This window comes from Crocodylus porosus, unplaced genomic scaffold, assembly GCF_001723895.1.
Source record: "Crocodylus porosus isolate Cpor-Errol unplaced genomic scaffold, CroPor_comp1, whole genome shotgun sequence".
Classification (NCBI taxonomy): Eukaryota; Metazoa; Chordata; order Crocodylia; family Crocodylidae; genus Crocodylus; species Crocodylus porosus.
The window spans coordinates 2,872,023-2,895,181 of NW_017728940.1; the positions used below are offsets into that span (position 1 = coordinate 2,872,023).

The window sequence follows — 23,159 nt, forward strand, 5'->3', positions numbered from 1 at the left end:
CAGGATACCCGATAATCGCTCACTAGGAGAGACTTGCTCCCTTTTTGATAGTGGCCACATCCTTGGACATCTGCTGTTTCAAGACTTCCCTTCTACCCTCATTGGAGAGGAGCTGGCTGCTGGGATCCCAGACACATTTCTTATTTGTATCGGAACGTCTCAGAGGTTCAAATGAACAAAGCTAGGAATCCTTGCCGAGGGCTCATTTCAATGAGGCTTGTGATCTGATTTGTAAATAAGAGTTCCCCCCTGTAGGCCATATTCCATCACCTTTTGTGTGGCTCAGTCCTAATTTTTTTGGTTGCGGAGGAAGGTGGCAGAAGCAGTGTTGTGAGCAGAAATGTATTGTTATCTCGTCACAGAGAGATCGATGGAGAGGAGATGCACTTCCAGAGATGAAAAGCTTTGTCTAAGTTTCACAAGGCAGGGGAAGACCCCTCTTACATGGGGACACTGGGGAAGGGGCTAGTCTTGTTCATTCCTTTAGTGACAGAATAAGTTAATGTTTAGTCAGCAAAATAAACTTCAACTGAATTACAAGTTTATTGTACAGTTCAGAAAGAAACCCTGAGTTAAGCCACAGAACAAAGTTAAATAAGAAAAATATTAGGTTTTCTTTTTCCTCTTTGCAAGAATCGGTGATGCAAACCAAAACATTTGGGGGAGAAACCAACACCAACCCAGAACCTCGAGACTGCTACAGAGAAGAGTTCTGCCACATCCACATCTGCTCAGCAGACAAAATCCCGAACGAATGCTGGAGGTGATGGTGGAATAGACATGTGGATGGAGGAATGACCCAGACCCTACAGATATCTTCGATGCCTTAACATCCAGATAGGTGTTGATCACGAGTCAGACTCTTACACACTTGTACAGCAGTCACGTAGCTTGGTGAGGAGAAGGGAAGAAAGTCGAAACAAACCAAGACAAGGCTGGAATTCAAGAACTGGCTTTACACTCTCTACACAAAGGGGGAGGAGGGTGAAGATGGGGAGTGGTTTATGACAACAGGTCGTGCTGGAAAGAACTATGGGTACAAGAAGCTGAGAACAGACAGACAGACTTGCAGCTGTGCCAGCCCTGGCGATGCATCTAGGAACAAGGTCTGGTTCTTCATCAGGAGGCAAGAACCAGGGCTCCTCGTTAGTGCCAACGTTACATGGATCGTACATTCTACTTCTCATATACACAAAAGAATCCTTTTAAAAACAGCATCAATTTACACTTGTTTCCCCACTTAAACAAAAGGCTTTACAGTGAACTCCTATAGGTAAAGACGTGCTCACAAGAGGAGCTGGTCTTTCAGAAGTAGAAAGGCACTTGGCCTTGACATGGGTTGGGTAAAGAGTCCACCGATGGGCTTCTTTCCAGGCCTTATTTGACTCCTGCCTTTCCACTCCCAGTCTTCAGTAGCTTGTGCAAAAATCAGGAACAAGGGCATCGTGAAACATGGCCCTGGACTGCCCCAGGCTCTTATTACAGTGTGGTGGAGGGAAGCTTCTTCACCCGCCTCTGTGCCAGAATGGATGACTCAATGGGCTTCAGCTGGGGGCTTGGCTTGGCGCTGTTCAATGCAGAATATGTTGCAGCCATTGCTCCCTTGGAGAGAAGGATGAAGAGAGGTCACCGGTGTGTCATGGGACCCCACACAGCCACAGAGAGGCATGCAGGTATTTCAGCCTACTGAAAATGACTGCAGGACAGGCTCTCCCATGGACAAGCAGTTCAGCCCTTTTGAGAATAGTTATCAGAAGTCTCCTAACAGCTTTCATTCAAAGTCCGGGTTTTCGCCTTGCATGTTTCCCCTGTATCTGCCTCATGCCCTTCCGGCAGGTAAAACTTGATCACCACCCCCAAGCCTGAGCTCTACTCTGACCAGAAAAGGCTGCTGAAAGCACCAGAGTAGCAGCAACACGCCACAGTCGGTACCTTTACGAGCTGCACATCCTGGTGAGTCAGTTGGCTCCGGGGTAAGCTGTCCTTCTGTGTTATCCACGGGTGCTGCAGGACTTGCTTGGCAGTCAGGCGCTGGTGAGGATCAACATGGAGCATCTTGGATACCAGATCCTGGAGAAAACATTCATGGAATAAGACTTCAAAAAAAGAGGAGAGAGATCCACCGGGGGTGGGGTTCAGCTCTGTCAGAGGCCAGATTGAAAGATACTGGTCATCTGAGGGAAATGACAACAGCTTGCCCAAGTAGATGTGCCCAGGAGATACTTGGGGGACGTAGCTGAGCCTCAGTGGCAAATGGTGGGGAAACTACAGCTGCCCATTCTTGACCGGAGCTGGTCATCTCTATTCAGGCATTAAACCCTACCTTGGCTGCATCAGATATTGTGTCCCAGTTTCCCCCTTTGAGAGAGAACTTCCCGCCTCCTATTCGCACCAGGATCTCTTCGGGAGTGTCATTGGGCCCGTTGGCAAATGGTGTGTACCTGAAAGAGAAAAGAAGTTTGCAGGTTGCTCACAGCCAAGTAACCAAAAGTTCAGCCTGAATTGTCAGTGAGTGACAAACAAGGACACACATCGCTCACTGCAGCAATATACCAAGAGACGGCAATCACACTGCTTACTGTACCTGTATGACAAGAGATGGGGGTACTTACCCTGCCAGCATCGTGTAGAGGAGTATCCCTAAACTCCAGATATCACAGCCCTCATCGTAGCCTTGACGCTTTAGTACCTGAACAGAGGAAGCACAGGGAAAGATTTCAGGTGCTGCAGTTGACCAGAGCTCCTAGCGCGTCAACTGAGCAGTGCTTTGATCTCTGCACACAACTGAGCACAAGGCTCCTCCTGGGGCTCTGCCATGTCATGACACCATAGGCGCAGTCAAGGATTCAAATCAGATTTTTGATGCCAAAGGAGCCTCCTAGATGCATCAGAACAAAACTCAGAGCTCGTCTCCATAATCATGACTAAGGTAATGACACACAGCATACAGCAGATGTACTTGCCCTTTAACACAAGTGTTTTAGAACAGAGGCACCGATTGTATAGCCCCACCAGTAACCCAGACGTGGGGTCGTATTGTGCGTGTGGGTGTGGGTGTGGGTGTGGGTAGGAGAGGGGAGGGAGGGTGGAAAGAAAAAAATCAGTGAATCCTGCAGCATCTTCATTCTGGTTTTAAATCCAGCCCTCACTTCAGACAATAGATGCATAATGCCTTCAATAAAATATATATGCGAACAAAGACAATAGATGAGTCTCTCTCTTAGGGACACCATGGATCAGATGAGAGGGTTAAAATGCGTCACAGAACATCCATTAGTGAAACTCCTCAGTGCCGAGTTACTACCCCCTCCTTCAAAAGCAGCCACGCTAGCAGAACATGAGAGCCAGGCTTGCTCTATATTTAACAGGTTAGCTGATGTAGGCAGGGAGGCTTACAGCCTGAGGGAAGACAGCAAGAGATAGAGAAGAGTTTTGGGCTACAAGGCACTCACTTCAGGGGCCACAAAATTTGCAGTGTAGCAAGGGGTCATGAGAAGGCCATTTTCTGCTCTCAGCTGCTTGGCGAAGCCGAAGTCGCAGATGCGAATGTTTTCCGGATTCCCAGACTCATCCACATAGAGGATGTTGCTGGGTTTCAAGTCCCTGTGAACTACCTGCAGAGGGAAAAGCAGAAGGTGCCGTTGCAACATCTTTCTCCCATAGCAACTACATTCCTCATTCCAGCGAAGCAAACGCACAGACTGGCTCCACGACTGAAATCAATCCTAACACGATGCACTGCTACTTTCATGGAAACAGCAGCTCTGGGCCAGCCTGCTTCTCACCGAGCTGAACGGGAACGGGGCAGGCTCTCAGCCTCTCCTACTCACCCCTTGAGAGTGCAGATACTCCACCGTTTTACAGATCGTATGGAGGACAGAACTGGCCTCCCGCTCAGAGAAGCACTTCTGCCGGAGGATTTTGTCCAGCAGCTCCCCTCCTCTCATTAGCTCAGTCACCAGATAAACATACTTGCCATCGTCATACACCTGCCAAGGCAGATAGACAGGCAACAGTCACTACAAACAGAAGCGATCACAAATGCTTTCCAAAGTCCTGCGGACAGCACTGCTTATAGCCACACAAGAAGCGAGCGATATTATGCGCGTCCTACTGCGGCCTGCTCAGCCTCAGGTAGTTGGAATGAACTTTCACGAGCTCTTAAAAAAACCTGAAGTCAATCCAAGTTTTGACGAGCTCAAGCTGAGAGCTTCCTTTGCCCCAGTCTCGGTTACCAAGCAACGCCGAGACATTGACTGGTTTAATGGTGCATGTGCTCGCTTGGAGCAGAGCGGGGAATCAAAGCAGCGCAGCGCAGCACTGGAAGACCTGGTGGTAACAAAAAAAAAAAAAAATGGGCATCCCCGTCCTGTAAACCTGGTAGGACGGCTTCTTGTACTAGGACACAGGGGAGCCCGGCTGCGTTATGGTCAGCCAGGTCCTCGCTGGAGGGAGGTCTGTAACTCCGAGCCAGTCTTTGCAGCAGGCAGGTGATAACCAACCTTTACGCTCGGGTGCCTCTGAAGCTGCCCTTTTGGAGCTTCACCACCACCTACACACAACACAGGACGAATCCTCTCCCTCCCCTTCAGCACATGCTGAGCAGCCCTGGGGTCTCCACGGACCAGGCTGCTGGGGGACAGGGAGGAGGGGTGCTTAGAAGAGGCAACTGGAAGTAGCCTTTGTTCTGGCGTTTCCTGAACCCATCCGCGCAGGTTCTACTTACATCTTTCAGCGTGATGATGTTGGGGTGCTGCCCGTACCGCAGCAGGATCTCCATCTCCTCTGAAGGGTCTCGTTTGCTCTTATCGATGACCTGCAAGAGTGAGCATAAAAAGGTTATCCAGAGCTGGGGGTCCTGTGAGGCAGGAGACAGGACAGAGCACCGTGTGGAGAAAGAGAAGAGGAGCGCGCTGCAGAATCTACCTGGTGAGGGATTTATTCAACTTCCACTCCCCACTGCCTGCTGTACGTTTGCTTTTGAACTTTTCTTTGCTAAGTATCAGGTTTAGAGCCCCTGGTTCCAAGCAGCCCATCTTCAGGTTGGGACAAATTGGAAGTGTTCCCCAAGACCCGAGACAGGGAGTCTGAGTAATACAAAGTGAGGCGCAGTATTGAACTCCCCTCCTAGAGCGCTATCTCCCCAACCCTCCCAGGGCAGACATCCAGCACGCTGCCACATAAGAAGCCAATGACATCGCACTCAAGAGGGCAAGGCTTTGTTTTTAGACCTTCTTCAGGTCACTATTAGCAAGAAGGAAACCCAGATGTGGGAGTGCAGATGTGAGATGGGAGGTCTCAGACCTTGACCGCGTATTCCGTGTTGGTGGCTTTGTGAATGCAACGTTTGCACACAGAGTAGGAGCCCACGCCGATGGCCTCCTTCACTATGTAGCCGTCGGTGAACTGGAGACTCTTGCCATGCAGCTGCTACAAGACAATGAAACAAGGGGAGAGATTGAACTTTCAAGGACCTCATTACACCATAATGACTGGGCACAAACAACATGGAGGATGGACTGACTGGCTGCTTTCAACTTCTCTACCACGACTTTTTATACCCCCTGTCAGGTAGGAGAAAGGCAAAGCTAGGGCAAACAAGTCGCTGTGCTAGCATCGTCACATCTTGTGCATCTGCAGCATCTTTCAGCTCCAAACTGTGCCCGTGGCCATACGTCAGCAGGTGGTGGGCAGGTGACACGCATCAGAGACGAAGGGGCTTTGGCTATATAATACATCAGCCAAGGGAAGTTACAGAAGACTCACTGGGTCTTCAGCACGTAGGGTGCTTTGCTTACTCTTTCAGACTGGACGTTCAGCAGGATTTAAAGTACTGAACTCCCTTGGGCACCTTTGAATTTCCAGTGGGATCTGGGTCTCTAACTCCCTTAAAGCACTTTTGAAAAATCCCAGGGTATGCAAGAGAGGCAGGAGCCCTGACAACCCGCCTCTCTGCAGGATATAGGGTTGATCTGGCCCTAGCATGACTCAAAACTGCTGGCTCCATACATATGACACGCATGATTTAGCTGAGTCCCATGGGTATTTTTGGAACCTCGTAGCATGTTGAAGTTCGGTTCTGAACCTCTCTGCAGGTGGTTGGGGAGAGATCTCATCCCTGCCAACTATGGGCCGTGCCTCTTGGCCTGTGGTAGGTGATCGGAGCCGTCTTTTCTTTGGCTCTCACTCACAGCCTTGCTCAGCCACTGACAAAATAATTCTGACACTTTCTGGAATCTGCAGAAGAACCGACCGTTTCACTTGCAAGAGCAAATTCCTCTCTCCCAGACTCCAAACTCCCCCTCGGGCTTTACCGAAGACCTCATGCAGAGCTCCTGGGCCAGCTGCAATTCCCGCGGTTTAAGACAGGACTGTCCTTGGTCTGGGCCTCTTACCTGGACCACAGAGTTCAAAGGTGCTTGGGCAGATTTGACTTTGCCATCCTCCATCATGCCAGTTGCCACAAAACTGAACCCACGGAAGAGCTGATGGGCCCCGGCACTGGGTGGGATTCCAGGGGAGTCTGCAACGGGCCAGGGAGAGGATTCACCTCGCTGTGACCGCATCCTGCCAAGAGCCAGTGTGCTCCCCCCACCCCCTCCTTACTAAAAGGCTCCCAAAGCTCCTCTAGGCCACATGCACACTTCAGGCTAGTCCCTAAGCGATGAGGACATTTATTGAGGGAGCACCCTGCAGATTTGCCTCTGCCCCCTCACCCTCCACCGTGTGGAGTCTGTGTCACTTGCTCTGCAGTGCTGCTAGAACAGAAGAGCGAATATTATGTGCCCCCCAGTACCACAGGCAGCAAAGCCAGAGCATCCCGCGTCAGGCTCCTGCGCAGCAGCCTCCCACTCACCTTTCGGCGTTCGAGACGTGAACTCCGTGTCAAAATAAAAGGTGTCATCTGGCCGGCCCACTGCAGGTTTGAAGGGGGGTTTGATTTCCCTGCGGTACAGCTTCTGGAAAATAAAGGCCACAGATGCAGTTTGAGACTTTCTCTGTAGATACGGGCACATGCTCACAAGAGGATGAATTTTCCAGGACCTACATGGCGGTTCAGTGTTTGACTAGAGCTCGGCAATCAAAGGGGAAACTCACTGGAAAGGATTTTTTGTTTCGCTGTAGTCACTTCTGGGACAGGAGCTTGCCTTCCCTTCTCCCCCACTCCTACTCAGGAGACAGTTGCTGACAAGGTAAGGAGCAGCAGTCCACATAGTGGTTTACACTACCAGACTGCAGCTCCCAGCTTTAAAGCAGCTCTGGAGGAAGGCAGCAGCTGCACTCAGATCAGACGTTTGGGGGATGCGCCTCTTCGAAGTTGTGCATCCTGTGGCTCTCACCCACATCGAGATGCTGGTTTGACGCTACACAGGTCAGGAAGCTCGATGGTCCCTGCTCTATCACCTCCTCCCACCTCATGTTAGCATCAGATACGATACCTGATTGATCCACCCCTGAAGGAATCACAGGAAATGAGAGCTGGAAGGGACCTGAGGAGGTCACATCTAGTCCAACCCCTGCTCCAAGCAGGACCAGCCCCAACTGCATCATCCCAGCCAAGGCTTTGTCTAATCAGGTCTTAAACACCTCCAAGGATGGAGACTCCACACCTGCTCTAGGTAACCCGTTCCAGTGCTTCACCACACTCCTAGTGATAATTTGTTTCCTCGTATCCAACCTAAACTTCCCTTGCTGCAACTGGAGCCCATTGCTCCTCGTTCTCTCACCTGCCCCCACTGAGACCAGTCCAGCGCCATCCTCTTTGCAGCCCCCCCGCAGGGAGTTGACAGCTGCTGTCAAATCCCTCCTCGGTCTTCTCTTCTGCAGACTCAGTCAACCCATTTCCCTCAGCCTCTCCTCATCAGTCATGTGTCCCAGCCCCCAAATAATTTTCACTGCACTCTGCTGGACTCTCTCCAACTTGTCCACTTCTTTTCTGGCGTGGGGGCCCAAAACTACACAGCCTTTGAGTTGCTTTTTGAAGATAACTTTGAGAGAAACCCTGCTATCATCAGTGCTGGTTTGTTCTAATGCTTTGATGCCTTCCCTTACTAAAGACCTGAACAAAAGAGCCCTTCTAGGGAGGGGAGTACAGTTGGGGAAGTGAGGCACCAAGAAACTGGATTTGCTCCTGGAAAGAAGGTAATTGAATCCTTATTTCCCATATCCCAGTGGAAGCCACCAACACTTTCAGCCAGAGAGCTGTGAAGTACAACACTGCCGCTCCACCGGTAGATCCAGTCCTTTCCAGATATCTGTCTCCACAGGTCTTCAACAATACCCCTGCCATGCCAAGCCCCGGATCAACTTCCACAACCTCCTCTTGCAAGAGGTGGTTCATAGCCTTGAGCCTGTGTGATATGTAGGCTTGGCAGGATTCGATTTTTATTGGTAAATGTTGATAAAAGTCGATTTTGCCTCACAGGCTGATGAAAAAAATATTCTCATCTTTAATAATCAAAATTTATAGAAAGGGGACATAAGAAAAATGATGGCTGAAGGAGTGTGTGATGACAGGGGGAGCAGCCCTACAGAGCCGTGCTGACTGTAGTGTGGACTGAAACTCCCAGAAACACCACGGGACCGGGAACAAAAGAAGAGGACGTGACAAAGCGGACGAGGGACCGACGGGCGAGTGGAGCTGGGGCTGATGGAAGCTCTGCTGGCTGCAGTCCTACACCAGTTACCTTTGCTGCGGCAGGCAGCTAAACTGCACTATAATAATGGTATACTGTCATTAATAAATTGTCTGCCCCCCACACCTCTAATTTCATGCAACCCTGAACATTTAAATCAATAAAAAAATCAAAATAAATGCTTAGAAATAGACGAGATTATCTCTATATATCCGTAGCCAAGCCAAGCTATACGACTGGAGGGGTAAGAGTCGGTTGCATGCCACCCCTGGTTGCTGGGAAGGACACTGGAGAACACGCAGGATCCCAGAGCCAGGAAAAAGGCTTCTGCACTCACGTTCCAGTCGATGGTGGAGTAGAAAGGATGGCGCTTGATCTCTTCTGCCCCATCGGGACCCGAACCTGAAAGAGAAGCCACTCTGGATTTACAGCTAGATAGGCTATAGTCAGCCAGCACAACACAGCTGTCACCCCTGAGCAACGTGAGCAGGGGTTAGCTCAGGGGCGGGCAAAATATGGCCTGTGGGCCAGATCTGGCCCATGGCAGGACTCTGTTTGGCCCGTGGTGGTCCCTCAGTCCCGCCTGCCCAGGCACCGTCCAGCTGTGGCACGTCCTGCCACCCCAAGGGCACGCAGCAGAGCTGGGGCAGCTGCAAAGCAGGACTGCCTTTCTAGGCAGTCCAGGTGGCGGTGGCTCCATCCGGCTGCCACCGGCACTGGCCCCAGCGCTGCGGTACCAGTGGGGACCCAGGCGTGCAGTCCCGACCCGGGAGCCGCCACCACCTGGCACAGCTGCAGAGCTGCCCCAGCCCCACTGCACGCCCAGTCAATGTTTGATTTTTAGTATACAATTTGCTTTTTTTCCGGTTGCAAGATGGCAAACCCCCTTCCCAAAAGGAGTAGTTCTGGGGGCAAGGGGAGAGACTTCTAGTGGCAAAGGTCAGGGGTTAGGGGGTGGGGCTTCTGGTCCCAAGATGGCAACCAGGGGCGGGGCACCTGTCAAGGGGCGGGGCTACCCTTGCAGCTCTCGACAGCTCATTAAAACTCGTTAGGCGGACCTCCAGTGGAAATAATTGCCCGCCCCTGGATTAGCTCACATCTAAGCTGTACCAGGATGGGCAGAAGAACAGAAGCCAAAACAAGTCTAGATGTGCCTTGGACCTGCTGGGGCACCCGGAGCGAAGATGCAGCACCAGGCATGCCTGGAAACAGAGACTAGGAATGCCTTACCTAATCGGTTGGCTGGATTCCTTTTGAACAGGGCTCGCAGGAGACTCTGCGCTTCAGGGCTCAGAAACTGAGGCATGCCCAGCTTTGCTCTAGACAGGAAAAAAAAAACAAAAACCAGCGATGCAATCGGTTGTTAGAAAAATAAGTAGACAGGAGCCAACTACAGCACCCCAACCCTTTCCCTCAGCACGGGGGAATCGGGTAGCGCCAGTCTGTTCTGGGGCATTAATGTGGTACTCCCCACATACAGTGGTTTAATACAAGCACTTCACATCTGTGTTGAACCCGCAGCATGCAACGTCCTAGGGTTGGCAGGATTCGATTTTTAATTGGTCAGCGTTGATAAACCTGGATTTTGCCGCAGACTGAAGAACAAATATTTCCATCGATAATAACTGAACTTTATAGAAAGGAGATGAAAGAAAAACGATGGCTGATGGAGCATGAGACAACAGACAGAGCAGTCCTACAGAACCGTGCTGGCTGGAGTTTGGCTGGCAACTCCCAGACACGCCAGGGGACTGGGAACAAAGGAAAAGGAAGTGCCAAAAGGGATGAGGGAGCTATGGGCAAGCAGAGCTGGGACTGATGGCAGCTCTGCCGCTCAGCTGGCCACAGTCCTACAGCAGTTACATTAGTTACACTCCAATCCTGAAAATGGAAATGTATAAAGTCAAAATAAATGCTTAAAAAAAAATCAACATTGAGATTATCCATTGAAATCATTAAAAAAACCAAACTAAAAATCAAATTCTGCCAAGCCTAAACATTCCTACAGGCAGAGCAACAAGGAGCAAGCCCCCCACTCAGACACACAGTGAGGCACATCACCTTCCCTTACTTGAGAATGAGTGTCATGGTCTCCTTACGGTCTTTGCCTTGGAATGGCAGGGAACCCGTGAGCATCTCGAACTGGAAAGACAAGCAAGAGAAGGTCAAATGCTTGAGTGAGAGCTACAGGCTCCAAACTCCAACAGACTTTATGCAGACAACCCTGGGATACTAAGCCTCAATATGGTTAATGGAGGTTTGTGCAACGTGTTTCAGAAATCCTCGCGGCTGAAAATGTTTTAGGAAATGCTGTTCCAACCACCTTCTAGTGGAGCTGACCGGAGCCCAACATCTACCTCTTTAGGGGTATGTCCACACAGCATGGGGATATATTCCTAAAGATACCTGAGCTCACTCAAATGCCAGAAGCAGCAGAGTGCTCTAGCTAGTCCGATTCACAAAGCCGTGAGGGGAGTCAATTCGCACTGGTGGAGCTGGCTGGGATCTCCTTCTACAGACCTACATTGCACAGAGCAGACGAGCCGGAGAATAACAGCTCTTGGCCCCTGCAGTTGGGCGAGCGGTTGCAGGATCACAGAGTTGCCCCCTGATCTCTGGAACCAGCTGCAGCACAGTACAGCACTGCTGTAGTTCCCCACAGCACAGCTGAGCTGTTTTGCTCAAGCCAGCTCTGGAAGCTGCACAGCTTCACTAGCTTGATGCCTCTCAGCAGGACTAGTTAGAAGAACTAGTTAGGAGCTCTAAGGCAGATTTACTGCTTTCTGTGTGGGAAGTGAAGTGCCGCATCAGCTCAGCACTGCCTGGCGCTGCAGAAACACAGGGGAAGGGTTTTCCCTTCCCAACCTTCCCCCACATCCACCTTTGCAACCGCCTGCAGCACCGGCCCTGGACCGAATGCCCGCCAGGTGGCAGCACCGGATGCGAGCATCGCTCGCAGTCCAGCATGCAAGGCCCGTGCCTTGATGTGGGGGTGAAAGCCAGTTTTATACAGATGTGAATGCACCTGGAGTCCTGCAGCGTTCCCTGCACTTGGCCACCAACTGGCTTGGCAGAAGGGGCTTGAAAACAACTATGCGCTCATGAGACCGGAGCTGGGAAAGCGCTGTTTGAGGCAAAGCATCCAGCCCAGACACGCTGTTTAACCTCTCAGGTTCCAGGAAACGTGGGTTCCAAGGCCAGGGTGAGTTCCCGTACCATTAACACACCATACGACCACCAGTCAGCACTGTGGGAGTGACCCTGACGGTTGACCACTTCTGGTGCCATGTATTCTACGGTGCCGCAGAAGGAATAGGCCTTTTTCTCGTGGTCTATGGCTTCTTTACTCAGGCCAAAATCTGCAGAAGATAAAAATCCATGAGCTTGTACCTGCTCGCTGCCAACATGCAGAGCACAGGCCCACGGGAATCTCAGTTCCAAGTTTGCTGTAGCACAGACTGTGTCTCCTTACCTGGCAAACAAAACTCTGGGGTTAGAGGTGATATTTATTAGACCAACTTAGTAAGATTTTTCTTACTAAGACGACCTGCGTGCAGAGGAGGGAGACATCAACCAGTGGTGAAATTCCAGCTAGTTGGTCTAATAAAAGATATTGCCTCTAACCCAAGAGTTTTGTTCATCTATAATTCCTAAACCAACAGGGCTACAACATATATCTCCTTACCTGTGAGTTTGATGTGCCCTTCTTCATCCAAGAGAATGCTACAGGAGGGAGAAGAGAAACCAACATTGACGTGAGCAGCACGGATGCGGTACATCAGCAACACGGCTTGTCCCCGTCTCCTAACCGGTCTCCCAGGGGGAAGCTTTAAGGACTTGGAAGCAGAATCGTCGCTCGGTCACTTTTAGCCTTCAGCATTTCAGTCCTTGTGATGGACAGCGAGACCCTGCTTCCCTTCCCTCAAGCCCCTGGGGACAGGGCTCCCCGTGAACCTCGTTCCAACCACTTCCCACACAAGGGTTATTCAGCTGTGCAGCTGATGTGCGCCTCTGCACAGAGGCCCTGCATGACATATCCCACTGTGCTCTGAACGCTGTGTTATTGCCGAATCTGGAGACTGTTACCGCCAGGGACTGGCTTTGTGTCGTCTCCGGGGTGCTCCCGGGCCCCGACTGCTTAGAACGCAGGGAGGCAGCTGGAGTCTCCTCCTCCCCGTTTGCTTCCACACAAAACATTTGTGTTACTACTACCCGGCAGCCTGGCCCACGTGCATTACACAGCTTAGCCTTAACGGGAGAAGCCTTGACTGTTCTCCTACTCCAGGCTGGAGGCTGTGGCAGGGAAGCTGGCCCAGTGCTCCGTCATGACGGAGGCCGTTACACGTACTTTTCTGGCTTGAGGTCTCTGTAGATGATCCCCAGGCTGTGCAAGTGATCCAGCCCTAGTGCCAGCTCCGCTAGGTAGAACTTCACATCCTCCTCGGTGAACATGACCTGAAGGGTAAGATGCCACCCTGGTTACAACGCTGGGCCATGCTGGAGGAAGCAGTCAGCCTCCAACACACCCAGCCAGCTTGCTCCCCCCACCCCTTTCGGGCTTGCCACTACCTGGAGTTCCCCACCATCCTGAGGTAGTAATTAAATAGCAAAATTAAAGGTTGCTAAGCAGCGAGGCTGTGCTCGTTAAAACCTTCATTTACAAGAGCTATTGTTCCCCCTCATCTTTACCTGCTGCAGTTTCTTATTAACCTGTTGTGATCCAGCTCCCTATTTGAAGCCCCCTTCTTTGCCCTCACCCCCTCCCCGACTCCTGTAGGGAGTCAAGTAGTCTAAGCAGCTAGGGCATAAGGCAGCAGAGGAACCCAAGTGCCAGTCTTGCCACTCTGCTCAGCAGGGGCTCACCTCATCCAGGTGGCCACTGTTCCCTGCTCTGATGCATCAGGAGACACTGCTCCTCTACAGAAGACCCTCGCTGCTGCAAACTCGAGCAAAACTCAACAAGCATTAGCCAGAGAGGTTCCTTTTTTTTGGCAGAAGTGTCTCCTTGACTTAGACAGGTTCTCCCCTCCACCAGACTCAGGCCATGGGCACAGAGGGTGCGAGCAGTGCATCCCGATGCCCAGGCACACTCACCTCTTTGGAAAGCCGAGTGAAGAGGTCTCCACCGCGGAGGAAGTCCAGGATGAGATAGAGCTTCCCTTCCGTCTGGAATGCTAAAACGCAGGCCACAGCGGGGGTCAGTTAAGCCCACCCCCCGCAGAGGGGCCCAGCTCAAAGCAGTTCTCTAGAGCAGCGTTTCTCAACCCATGTGTCGCAACCCAAAAGTGGATCGCAAAAATATACGAAAGGATCGCAAACAAACTTTAAAAAGGGATTCTCCTTTAAAAGGAGAAAAACACAGGAAACCATGGCATTTTCCTTGCAGGCTAGCAAGAGTGCCAGCTGGGAAAGGGTTGCTTGGAGCCCCCCATGTCCCCACACTGGGGGGCTGGGGCCTGGAGGTGGGGGCAGCGGGTCAGGAACGAGGGGCACTGGGTCAGGATTGGTCACTGGTGTTTACAAATGGATCCTAGTACAACAGTTTGTAACCGCTGCTCTAGAGAGTGTCCTGCCTTCCCACTAGATTAGGCACCATGGCAGACAGATCCAAGCATCCCCTGCACACTCAGCACTCGGACGGGATGCTGCCAAGAGCCCCTTGGGTGTTGTCCAGATGGCACAGGGCAGCACTGCAGAGAGATCTCCGAGCCTGCTTGAGCATCGTGCCACCCTCGTGCAGCTACACTGCTTCCAGCTCCAGAACCAAGGCAGGCTTGGGGACTAGCATAGTGCTGCCAGGCCCCTTCCCAACAGGACTTTCATGAACATCGAAGGGGCATGGGCCAGTCAGAAGAGGATGCTTAGGCTTTGAAATCAATTCCAGGTTAGTGCATCAGTGCCCAGCTCTTTTGCAAGGGGATACCAAAGTGCTGGCAGCTTTGCATCGGATGAAGTCCCTATGATCCCTTGCTTTAAAAGAGGAGTTAAATTCTGGCCTGGTTAGTTATTCCCACCCCTGGAATGGGATATTCTAGCAAAAGCTACAGCAGGAGCAGCAAACTGGGGAGCCCAATTCCACATGGAAAAGGAAGGGGTGGGAGATCAGGCTTGAGAAGTTGCAGAAAGACAAAGGGTCCAGAGAGTGGAGTCGGCAGCAGCTGCCCAACCAACTCAGCCACGCTTGAATGAAACCATGCTTCACGCACATAGTACTAGGATTTGAAACTCAGCTTCCTCTCCTGCATTATTCCATCTTCCCATCCTGGGCAGAGGAGCGCGGCCCCAGAGGAAGATGCGTTTAGACAGAGTATGTGTAGGGAGGTCGGAGCAGCAGTTCAGGTGTTAGGAGGCATGTGGGCTGCTCGCCAGAGAAGAGCACCTTCCACATTGCTCCTGCTAGTGACATGCCCCTGCCAGAAGGTATGAGGATGCACGAGTGCATTTGATGAGAACCTGCTGCTGGGCCATCTCGTGAACATCTGCTACTTCAGCTGTGGCTGCCAGCTGCCCCTGGAGGAATCGGCTTGGGAGAAGGCTCATGAAAGCAGTTCATTTCTCTTTTGGATGAATTCAAGGCATCTTAGTTGTTGCCTGTGCCATTGCTCCTGCCCCCACCTAGCCCCACACTCACCATAGTGCAGTTTCACTACAAAGGGATGGTTCACATCAGCCAGGATGTCCCTTTCCATTTTTGTCCTCACTCGATCGCGCACTGTGGAGAGAGGCACGCAGGTCAGACAGATGGTGTCCCCCAAATCAGCCATGGGGCCCGGCACACTCCAGTTCTTGTTAAATGTGCCCAAGATGGAAGGGCCAGAGGTAGCTCTCTCCAGACCTCCAGGAAAGATGGGGAACTGGTGCAGACCTCCCATTTCATTTCTGGCATGCAAAAAAGGACCAGGCTAGGGAAAGTCCTTCTCACCTTTCAAGGTTGCTTTCTTCAGGACCTTCATGGCGTAGAGGTGGTTGTTGTCTGGGGGGGTGATTTTTCTTACTAAGAAGACCTGTGTGCAGAAAAGGGAAACATCAACCAGTGGTAAAAATTCACATGGATGGAGTTGTAGTGCCTGCTAGAGCAGAAGCATCAGAGTGGCCGCCGGAAGGCAGCTAAGCATGGGGCCCATGAGTCCCATACCAAGCTCTGCAAGCCAAACCCCTCAGGGCTCCCAGGAAGGGCTGGGGAGAGGACTGCGATTCCCCCAGCCCTCACCTAGCCTGTCTGCATCACTTCCTAGACTGCTCATCCCCAACCCTGCCTGCTGTGCAAGCCTTCGCCCAGTGGGCACGACAGCAGGGGACAGGACTTGAGGTCCTTTCTACTCCTAGTGGGGGAAGTGACAGCTATTTAAAAACAAACTACCTACCTCTCACATGAAGTGGCAGCCAGTGCCTGTATCACCAGGCCAAGGTAAGTCTGTGCAGCACAGGGGCGTGCACCGACACAATGTCTGCTAATGCTCTGCTGTGCTAGGAAGCTTCCTGCTGTGCGTGGGTTGGATGGCGAGTCACGATTACTGCCATCACTACAGCTTCCTCCCTTTCCCTGTCCCCAGCACAGCGCTGCCTGGCTCTGGACAACAGCAGCACATCTGGCAGAGCCATGGGCTTCACTATGAAGGAGAGCACAAAGGGACGGCTTGCACTGCCAGTCACATCCACACAGACCTGGGGACTCGTGATGGCTACTGCCCCTGGCCAATACCACCCAGTCTCCAGGTTATAGGCAGTAGACCATCTTCGATAGATCTGGACTATGGGAGAGCAGAGGGCTTAGCTGCTGCTTCCTTTCCCTCCAAAGTAGACAAAGGAGGACTACGCATACCGCAAGGTCAAGGCTGTCAATAATCACTAAAGCACCCCCAGTTTTTCTTTATCCATCTGAGTGGCCACTCAGTTGCAGGGCACTGGATGTCACTGTCCTGTGCAACACAGGCTCTTGCAAGCAAAGATCCTTTCCCCTCCAACCCCATCCATCAGAATTCACACTGGAGTTCACGGGAGCTCTGCATGTACCGGGACTGCAAGAAGGGGCCCTCTGAGCAGACTGCACCTGAACAGTTCAGGTGCAGCGGGCTGGTGGAAATCATGAAGGCAGGGCCTTCCCCAATACACCCTTGCCTCTGCAGCCCTGAAAGAAAAATGACTGAGGGACCAAAACGTAGCAAGCAGTGCACTCACCTTGCCGAAGGAGCCTTGCCCCAGGACCTTGAGAAGTTCGAACTGCGAAGGATCAGCCTTCTCGGAGCCTTCCTTCACATGGTGCGTGATGTTGATCTCCTTCACGATGCCTTCGCCCTGGAAGAAAGACGCATGCGTGAGCAGGAACCACTCCAGAGCAGAGGAGAAGGCTGACTGGCCCAGAGCCGAGAGTGCCATCGAGTTATTTGTGTTGTGTCAAGCAGCCTCTCCTCCGATCAGTACCCAGGATAAGAAACATTGGAAGGCTTTCAGCAACCAGGCCTGGCATCTTACAAGTATGACAGCCTCTTCCACAAATGCCTGCTCTTTGGATTTTGCCCATCGACAGAGGTCAATCTTTGTTCTACATTTCCTGAGAGCACTTTACTTTTTAAGCATTAGTAGCAAAACGAGGAATATTTATGCCATTAAAAAATTCCCACTATACAGAAAACAAGGCACTGTTGTCAAAACAAGGACGTGGCTGGCAGCGATCATCCTCCCTGAACCCCATCTGCTCAGAAATCTGAGCAGCTCTGCCACCGCGCATCTTTTGCACAGAAGGAGGCTTTTACGCAGCCACAACCCTTCATCACTTCAAGGCTGAAGAGAAGCCAAAGCCTGTCGCTGGCGCACGATTTGTTTAAGCACCTTCTTGTACTGAACTGGAAACTCCGAGGAGACAGTTGTATAGAAGGAAAAGGATGGAGCGAAGATAAGTCAGAAGTTTCCATTTACCTTTTAAACACAAAACTAGGAAAAAAAGGCAGCTGCAGACACCAGAGAGCAACCTTTCAACACTCCTTTCTCCCATTTGTCCTCCCATCCACAGCCCTGCAGAACTCCCTCCTGCAAGATGGTGAACCTGAACCTTGGGCTCACCTGGACCAGACGCTTCATACACATACAAAAACCCCCAAATCTCTAAAAAGGGGACATCACCCTTCATATTTTAGTTTTCTAGATAATATATCTGACTTTCTCCGGTTGGGGGGTGGAGAAGAAAGTCCCCCCACATGGAAAGCCATGCTCAGAAACTGAACTCTGGCCCATGAGAAAGCCGCGAGCAGGTCACCGTGTTTTACTACTGCGGTGTTTACAGAAAGCTCAACACCGCGTTCTGCAACGTGGGTTGGATTCGAGCTCGCAGGCCGACGAGAACAAGGACTTACCACGGAAGTGGCTGCCGACCTGCTGTGCTGCACTGTGCATCCTTTCCTTCCCTTGCTGCCTTGCTTTGTTTTCTCTCACTTTAGGAAGTGCCTTTGTTTTCATGTTCTTGGCAGCCCGGTTTTTGCAAGAGCCCACATTGTTTAGACCAGTGATTCTCAACCAGGGCAGGTCATGGCCCCCTGGGGGGCCTTGAGATCCTTTCAAGGATGCTGCGGGGTACCATGCAAAGTTAGCACTGAGAGGTGTGCAAACAGGAGTCACAGATAAACCCATAGATTTCATTTAGGAATCTGTAGGATTAATAGTGTGCTGACCTGCTGTGGTCTTCCTAAGTTCTTTGCAACAGGAGAGTTGCCCTATTTTTGTGGGCAAAAAACAAGCTGGGTGCCTTGAGAGGTGCTTTGAGTCCATCAAGGTTGAGAACCACTGGTTCAGACACTCACTTCTAGCGGAAGCTGAAGTCCTTCACTGTGCCACCGGTACAACAGAGAGTGCCAGCCAGTAAGACAAGCTTCCCCAGCCTGTTTCCCTAAACATGTACCCCAAGCCTTGCTCTGGAGGGAACACAGAGGTGAGAAAGGGATGAGAGAGTCTCCCTAGTCCACTCTGTCTGTAGTTTTCAGGACGACTCAATAACACGGTCAATTAAGCGCGTGGCTTTTGTACTGCTGGCACCGGTCCACCAGGCCCTGAACTACCAGCTCCTTTCTTCATACCACTGGACAGCCATCGGTGAATAGCAGCTCTCCTTCACTAGCAACCTAATTTGCTTTACAGCTGTAGCCTACAGCTCCCCCGCATGCAGGTTTCAGCATCTAGATGGCCTGAGAAAGGAGCCCAAAAACCAAGCTCTTTGAAAGATCTAGAAAGAGAGACTCCAGTTGGAAATGTCAGAGATCTCCATGTTCTTCGTGGCTAGAGTCACTTTTCTGGACCGAACTTGTTCTGCGATTTGCTACCCATGATTAAGGAAACAGTTTGAGCCGTATGCGACCAAAACACAGCAAGCATCCCCTTTCCTGGACAGATTACTAGCCCAGCTCTGCACTGTTGGAATAGTTTAAGTCTGGTTCAGCTGAAGATAACAGGAAAGCAGGATTGTAACGAACATGCTCCAGAGAAAAACCTAACCAACATTGTGCCAATATTTAAGTACCGATTTACGCTAGATCTCTTGTTAAAATAGCCATTCCTTTAAACCTTGCAACATGTGAACCCCAAAAACTCACTCTGCTTGTAATCCAGGAATCCACTATGGAGGTGTGACACTAGCTGCCAGTCCATACTGACCCTCCAGCAGAAGCGCACGCTTGTTAGGACCTGCTTTAAAAAACTATTTATCTGACAATGAGCCCCAATTTGTTCAGCTGGATGAGAGCACAGCTAGCGCAGAGAGCCACAAGGCAGTCAAGCAGTTCAAGATTTGCATACGCACAGTCTGGAAACTAAAACACATCGATGTATGTTAGATAAATATGTTAGATAAATGTAGATTTGTATCCGAAGTGATGCTTTAGCTCAACAGCTAGAAGCTCCCCTATTGCAAGGGGGCTCCTCTCCTGTCTGGTCCGTTAGCCTCCCACTGAGGATGTTGGAGCCCAGACTTCTTAACTTGCTTAGTGGCAAACCACGAAACGAGCAGCTGGTCGGCTAGCTCTGCAACAACTGCTGCAGCCATCTGAGAACTAGATCTTTAAATCCCCACACCAGCATTCACTAGGCTTCCAGCTGCCCAGAGGAAGCTTCCTATCGCCATGCAGTTAAACCAAAGCCTGCAGGAAAGGATGGAGAGAAAACCCAAAACGCTGCCTCCCTCTCTTGCTGCAACTGTTCCCCCAACCAACATCATCTCAGCGGAGCTGCAGGGTAACAGACAGCTCATCCCCCAGCCGAGGGCTGCAGTACTAACCGAGTTGGAGAGCTGGGCAGGGGCAGGCAGCTGCAGGCTGCAGGGTTTTGCTCGGTGTTTTCTGGGCAGCCACAAGGTGAGCAAGGCGCAGATGCGAGGAAACTTGGGGTCCTGCTCCATGGTCCCATCCCCTTCCACATAGCACCTCGCCCAGCGGCAGGGCACCTCCTAGAGCAGCATGGCGGGCCGCCGGGACAGGCGCAGCTTCATGGAGGAGCAGAGGCAGCTTCAGGCGCTCCTGCCGGAGAGCACGGAGGCGGCCGGAGGTGGCAGGACAGCCTGCAGCCGCGCAGTGACAGCGCATGCACGGTGCGGGAGCTCAGAGTGAGGCGAGATCATACTCCCACTCCCCGGCACGGCAAGGTTGTGGTTAGTTTCACACCTCACAGCTTCTGGTGCCGAGGGCCTCCTCCGGTGCAGGGAGCCCCCCGCCCCCTGGTCGCCCTGCCAGGAGCCGTCTCGTGCAGTCTGGGCTGCAGACTGGGGCCTCTTTTTGCCTCCACGCAGGGAATTTGGGGTCCCCCCCTTCAAATGTCATTTCGCCTTTGACCGGGGGATAAAAACCACAGGTCCAGAGAGAGCCCATCTAGCAGCACGTTCTGGCTCAGAAAGTTTGGGTCTTTGTCCTCGTATCCTGCTGAGGGACGTGGTCTCCTACTGGAGGTCCCAGTGAAGCCAAACGAGATCGAGTCCGTCCCTGGGGTTGCACGCGTGGCCGAGACGGAGGTGCCTTTGCTCATCGTCTCCCAATGCTTTCCTCGGGGGGCTAAGGCACCTCTGCAGGCGGTCAGACACCGATCGGTCGATCACCAGGCCCGCAGCTACGTGCCTGGGAGTTGCAGGCAAGGGCAGACACGTCAGAAGTCGAGAGTGCTGTGTGGGGGGTCACTCAGTGCGGCTCAAGGAAGGCTGGTCCCTGTGCAATAACACGATGCCTCCGGCATCATTCCCAGCTGTGCTCCCGTTAGCCTTCCCACACACCGGCTAAGCAGATGTTCACAGCTTACCTGCTCTGTTGGGTGATTGCTCCTATTGTTCCTCCCCCACACACACATGCACGCAAATTTAAGCTCAGGTTGCAATTAGAAACAAGCCAACAGCTGCATTCACTGCTGGAAATTCCCCAGTGGGTTTGGAGCTGGGTTGCTCATTTGGGACCACTCCCCACCTTCCTTCTCCCTACACCCACGATGATACATTTTAACTATTAACGAAAAAAGCTAAATGACTTTGTTTTTTCTGATATGATACCAGTCTGGAATAATGGCGCCTTTATGCTCCACATTGTACAAGCAATTCAAATCCACATGCCCCCTTCCCCAAAAGGCACAACAGAGAGGGAAGAGGTCCAGGAGGTTTCGTAGGTACCAGAGAAGATTGGGAGGGATCAAATCTGAGCTGCAGTGCAGAGGTAGACAACCCTCACCGGGAAAGGGAGACAAGAGACCTGGTGTACTTTGCTAAAAGCTCAGTAGAAAGCTGGTTATGAACCAGCTCAGAAAAAATGATGTCACAGGACTAAAGGTTTCATATTTGGTTAATTACTTCTAGTAAAAAGTCATCAGTATCTAGATGTAGAACCACGTACGAGCAGATACCAGTGAAGGAACAATCCAGTCCTCCCCTCTGCCAGGCCAGTTGGCTTGCTGTATTCTTAGACACAGCGATAAAAGTCAGCTCAGTACTTCAGAAAAACCTCAAAAAATAGATGACATTCACAACACGGGAAGAGGGTTAGGGTGGGGAAGGAGGGGGAGGGCGAAGACATGATCGGGAGGTCACGTGAGTGCCTGACTCATATCTGCTTTCCATATTAGCAACTCTACCTAGTCGACTGGGCCAGGAGGCACGTCGTAAAGAAAAACCCTGCACTGAGCACCTTGCAAAACACTGTTCACGCTCTCCCACCAGCCTGCCAGCCTTCCTGGAGTTTGCACACCTAGTCCAAAGAGGACGACTGCCCGCGCTGGCTGTGCACAGCGTCAGAGGAGAGGATGACTCACAACTGACGTGAACCGAGAGCCCGTCCAGAAATAAACTGCTGGAGTTTGCTCATGGGATAAGGTGCAAACTAGCGCGCAGGCCTCCGAGGTGCGGCGCCGTAGCAGGCTCTAACCTTGTCTGCCAAGTCCACGAGGTCTCTCTCCACCCAAGTGATGTCCGACTTTGCCTGTGGAACAAAGAACGAGAGTCAGGACAAAGGGTCTGGGATCTTCAATTAAACAAGTCCATTAGGAAAAAGTTAAGAGAAGGGGTCAGGCTATTTATGGACTCACACAGTGGGGCCCCAAGTCAGAGCTCTGCAGGATGGCCAGGGGAGATGATGGGGCTGCTAGGTTTAAGAGGCCTTTATGGACTTCTCTGCACAGCAGGGGTGGCAGGGAGAGGGGCACAAGCCTGTCACAAGTTAATTATTCACAACTCTGCCCGTCTCAGCATCACGGCTGCTGTTGGGGGATAGAAGAGAGTCCCAGGTTCTTCCACTGGCCTTAGGGGCCAAATTCCGCTTGCAGCCACACTCCAGAGCCATTCCTGGTTTCTGTAGCATCGCCCTGCACTTCCACCCGCCCAGCGGTGGGATCTGGATTGTGGATACTGAGGAATGGCTTCTCTTTGGGGAAAGACCAGAGCACCTCAGCCCCTCCGGGCCAGCGCATCCTCTGCGGCAATGCCAGCAGGGACAGGTTGCTCTGTCGGGCGGGCTTCCAGCCCACATCTGGGCAGCAGAAGTCCCAATCCAGGCGGCCTTTTAAAACAGACGTGGCCCCGTTCTAGGAGCCCTTACGCAGAGAGCCACAGCAACTATTTGAAAAGGCATGAGCCACACCTCCGCTCCAGAGCAGGCCATTTCCCTCTGCCCCTACAACACTGCTTTTCTATCTTTCCAGACTCAGGGCACCACTCGGAAAATGCCAGCTCTTAGTCTACTAATAATCTACTCTTAGTCTACTAATTAAACAGCTACTAATAACATTCAGTCCCCCCATTGTTAACTTCAGAAAAAGACTAGAGCAATTCTTCTGCTGCAAAACCCGCAGCAGCAGGTCAGAATTGTTTTAACACCGTGGATTCCTGAAATCTCCGGGTTTAACCTTGTGAATTGTGTTTTTGCACCCAACGGTGCTAAGGTTGCGTGGCGTACCGCAGCACCCTTGAGTGGTGCCACCCTGGGGTGCCACGGACTGCCCTGCCTGAGCATCACTGCCCTACAGGACCGCACCCAGACAGACTCAAGGCAAGAAGGTTAAAATCTGAAGAACCCA

The 23,159-nt window shown here is 51.8% G+C and overlaps 1 protein-coding gene across 4 annotated transcripts in view; it reads right to left on the minus strand.

Annotated features, from left to right (window-relative positions):
• Positions 1-519: 519 nt before the first annotated feature.
• The window catches only part of RPS6KA1 (ribosomal protein S6 kinase A1), a 40,362-nt gene continuing 17,722 nt past the window's right edge, over positions 520-23,159 (minus strand). For 3 of the 4 annotated variants that reach the window (XM_019547995.1, XM_019547994.1, XM_019547996.1), the window contains 21 exons: positions 22,013-22,066; positions 16,815-16,931; positions 15,559-15,640; positions 15,268-15,348; positions 13,731-13,810; positions 12,985-13,091; positions 12,322-12,359; positions 11,853-11,995; positions 10,708-10,778; positions 9,867-9,955; positions 8,974-9,038; positions 6,857-6,959; positions 6,396-6,523; positions 5,305-5,430; positions 4,727-4,816; positions 3,831-3,989; positions 3,453-3,614; positions 2,613-2,689; positions 2,324-2,441; positions 1,933-2,070; positions 520-1,602 (listed from right to left, as the gene is read on the minus strand). In XM_019547995.1, coding sequence (XP_019403540.1) covers positions 1,480-1,602; positions 1,933-2,070; positions 2,324-2,441; positions 2,613-2,689; positions 3,453-3,614; positions 3,831-3,989; positions 4,727-4,816; positions 5,305-5,430; positions 6,396-6,523; positions 6,857-6,959; positions 8,974-9,038; positions 9,867-9,955; positions 10,708-10,778; positions 11,853-11,995; positions 12,322-12,359; positions 12,985-13,091; positions 13,731-13,810; positions 15,268-15,348; positions 15,559-15,589 — 1,929 coding nt within the window. In that variant the 5' untranslated portion in view covers positions 15,590-15,640; positions 16,815-16,931; positions 22,013-22,066 and the 3' untranslated portion in view covers positions 520-1,479. Of the gene's footprint in view, positions 1,603-1,932; positions 2,071-2,323; positions 2,442-2,612; positions 2,690-3,452; positions 3,615-3,830; positions 3,990-4,726; positions 4,817-5,304; positions 5,431-6,395; positions 6,524-6,856; positions 6,960-8,973; positions 9,039-9,866; positions 9,956-10,707; positions 10,779-11,852; positions 11,996-12,321; positions 12,360-12,984; positions 13,092-13,730; positions 13,811-15,267; positions 15,349-15,558; positions 15,641-16,814; positions 16,932-19,896; positions 20,147-22,012; positions 22,067-23,159 lie in introns of those variants that run through there. The other variant, XM_019547993.1, reaches the window with a different exon arrangement.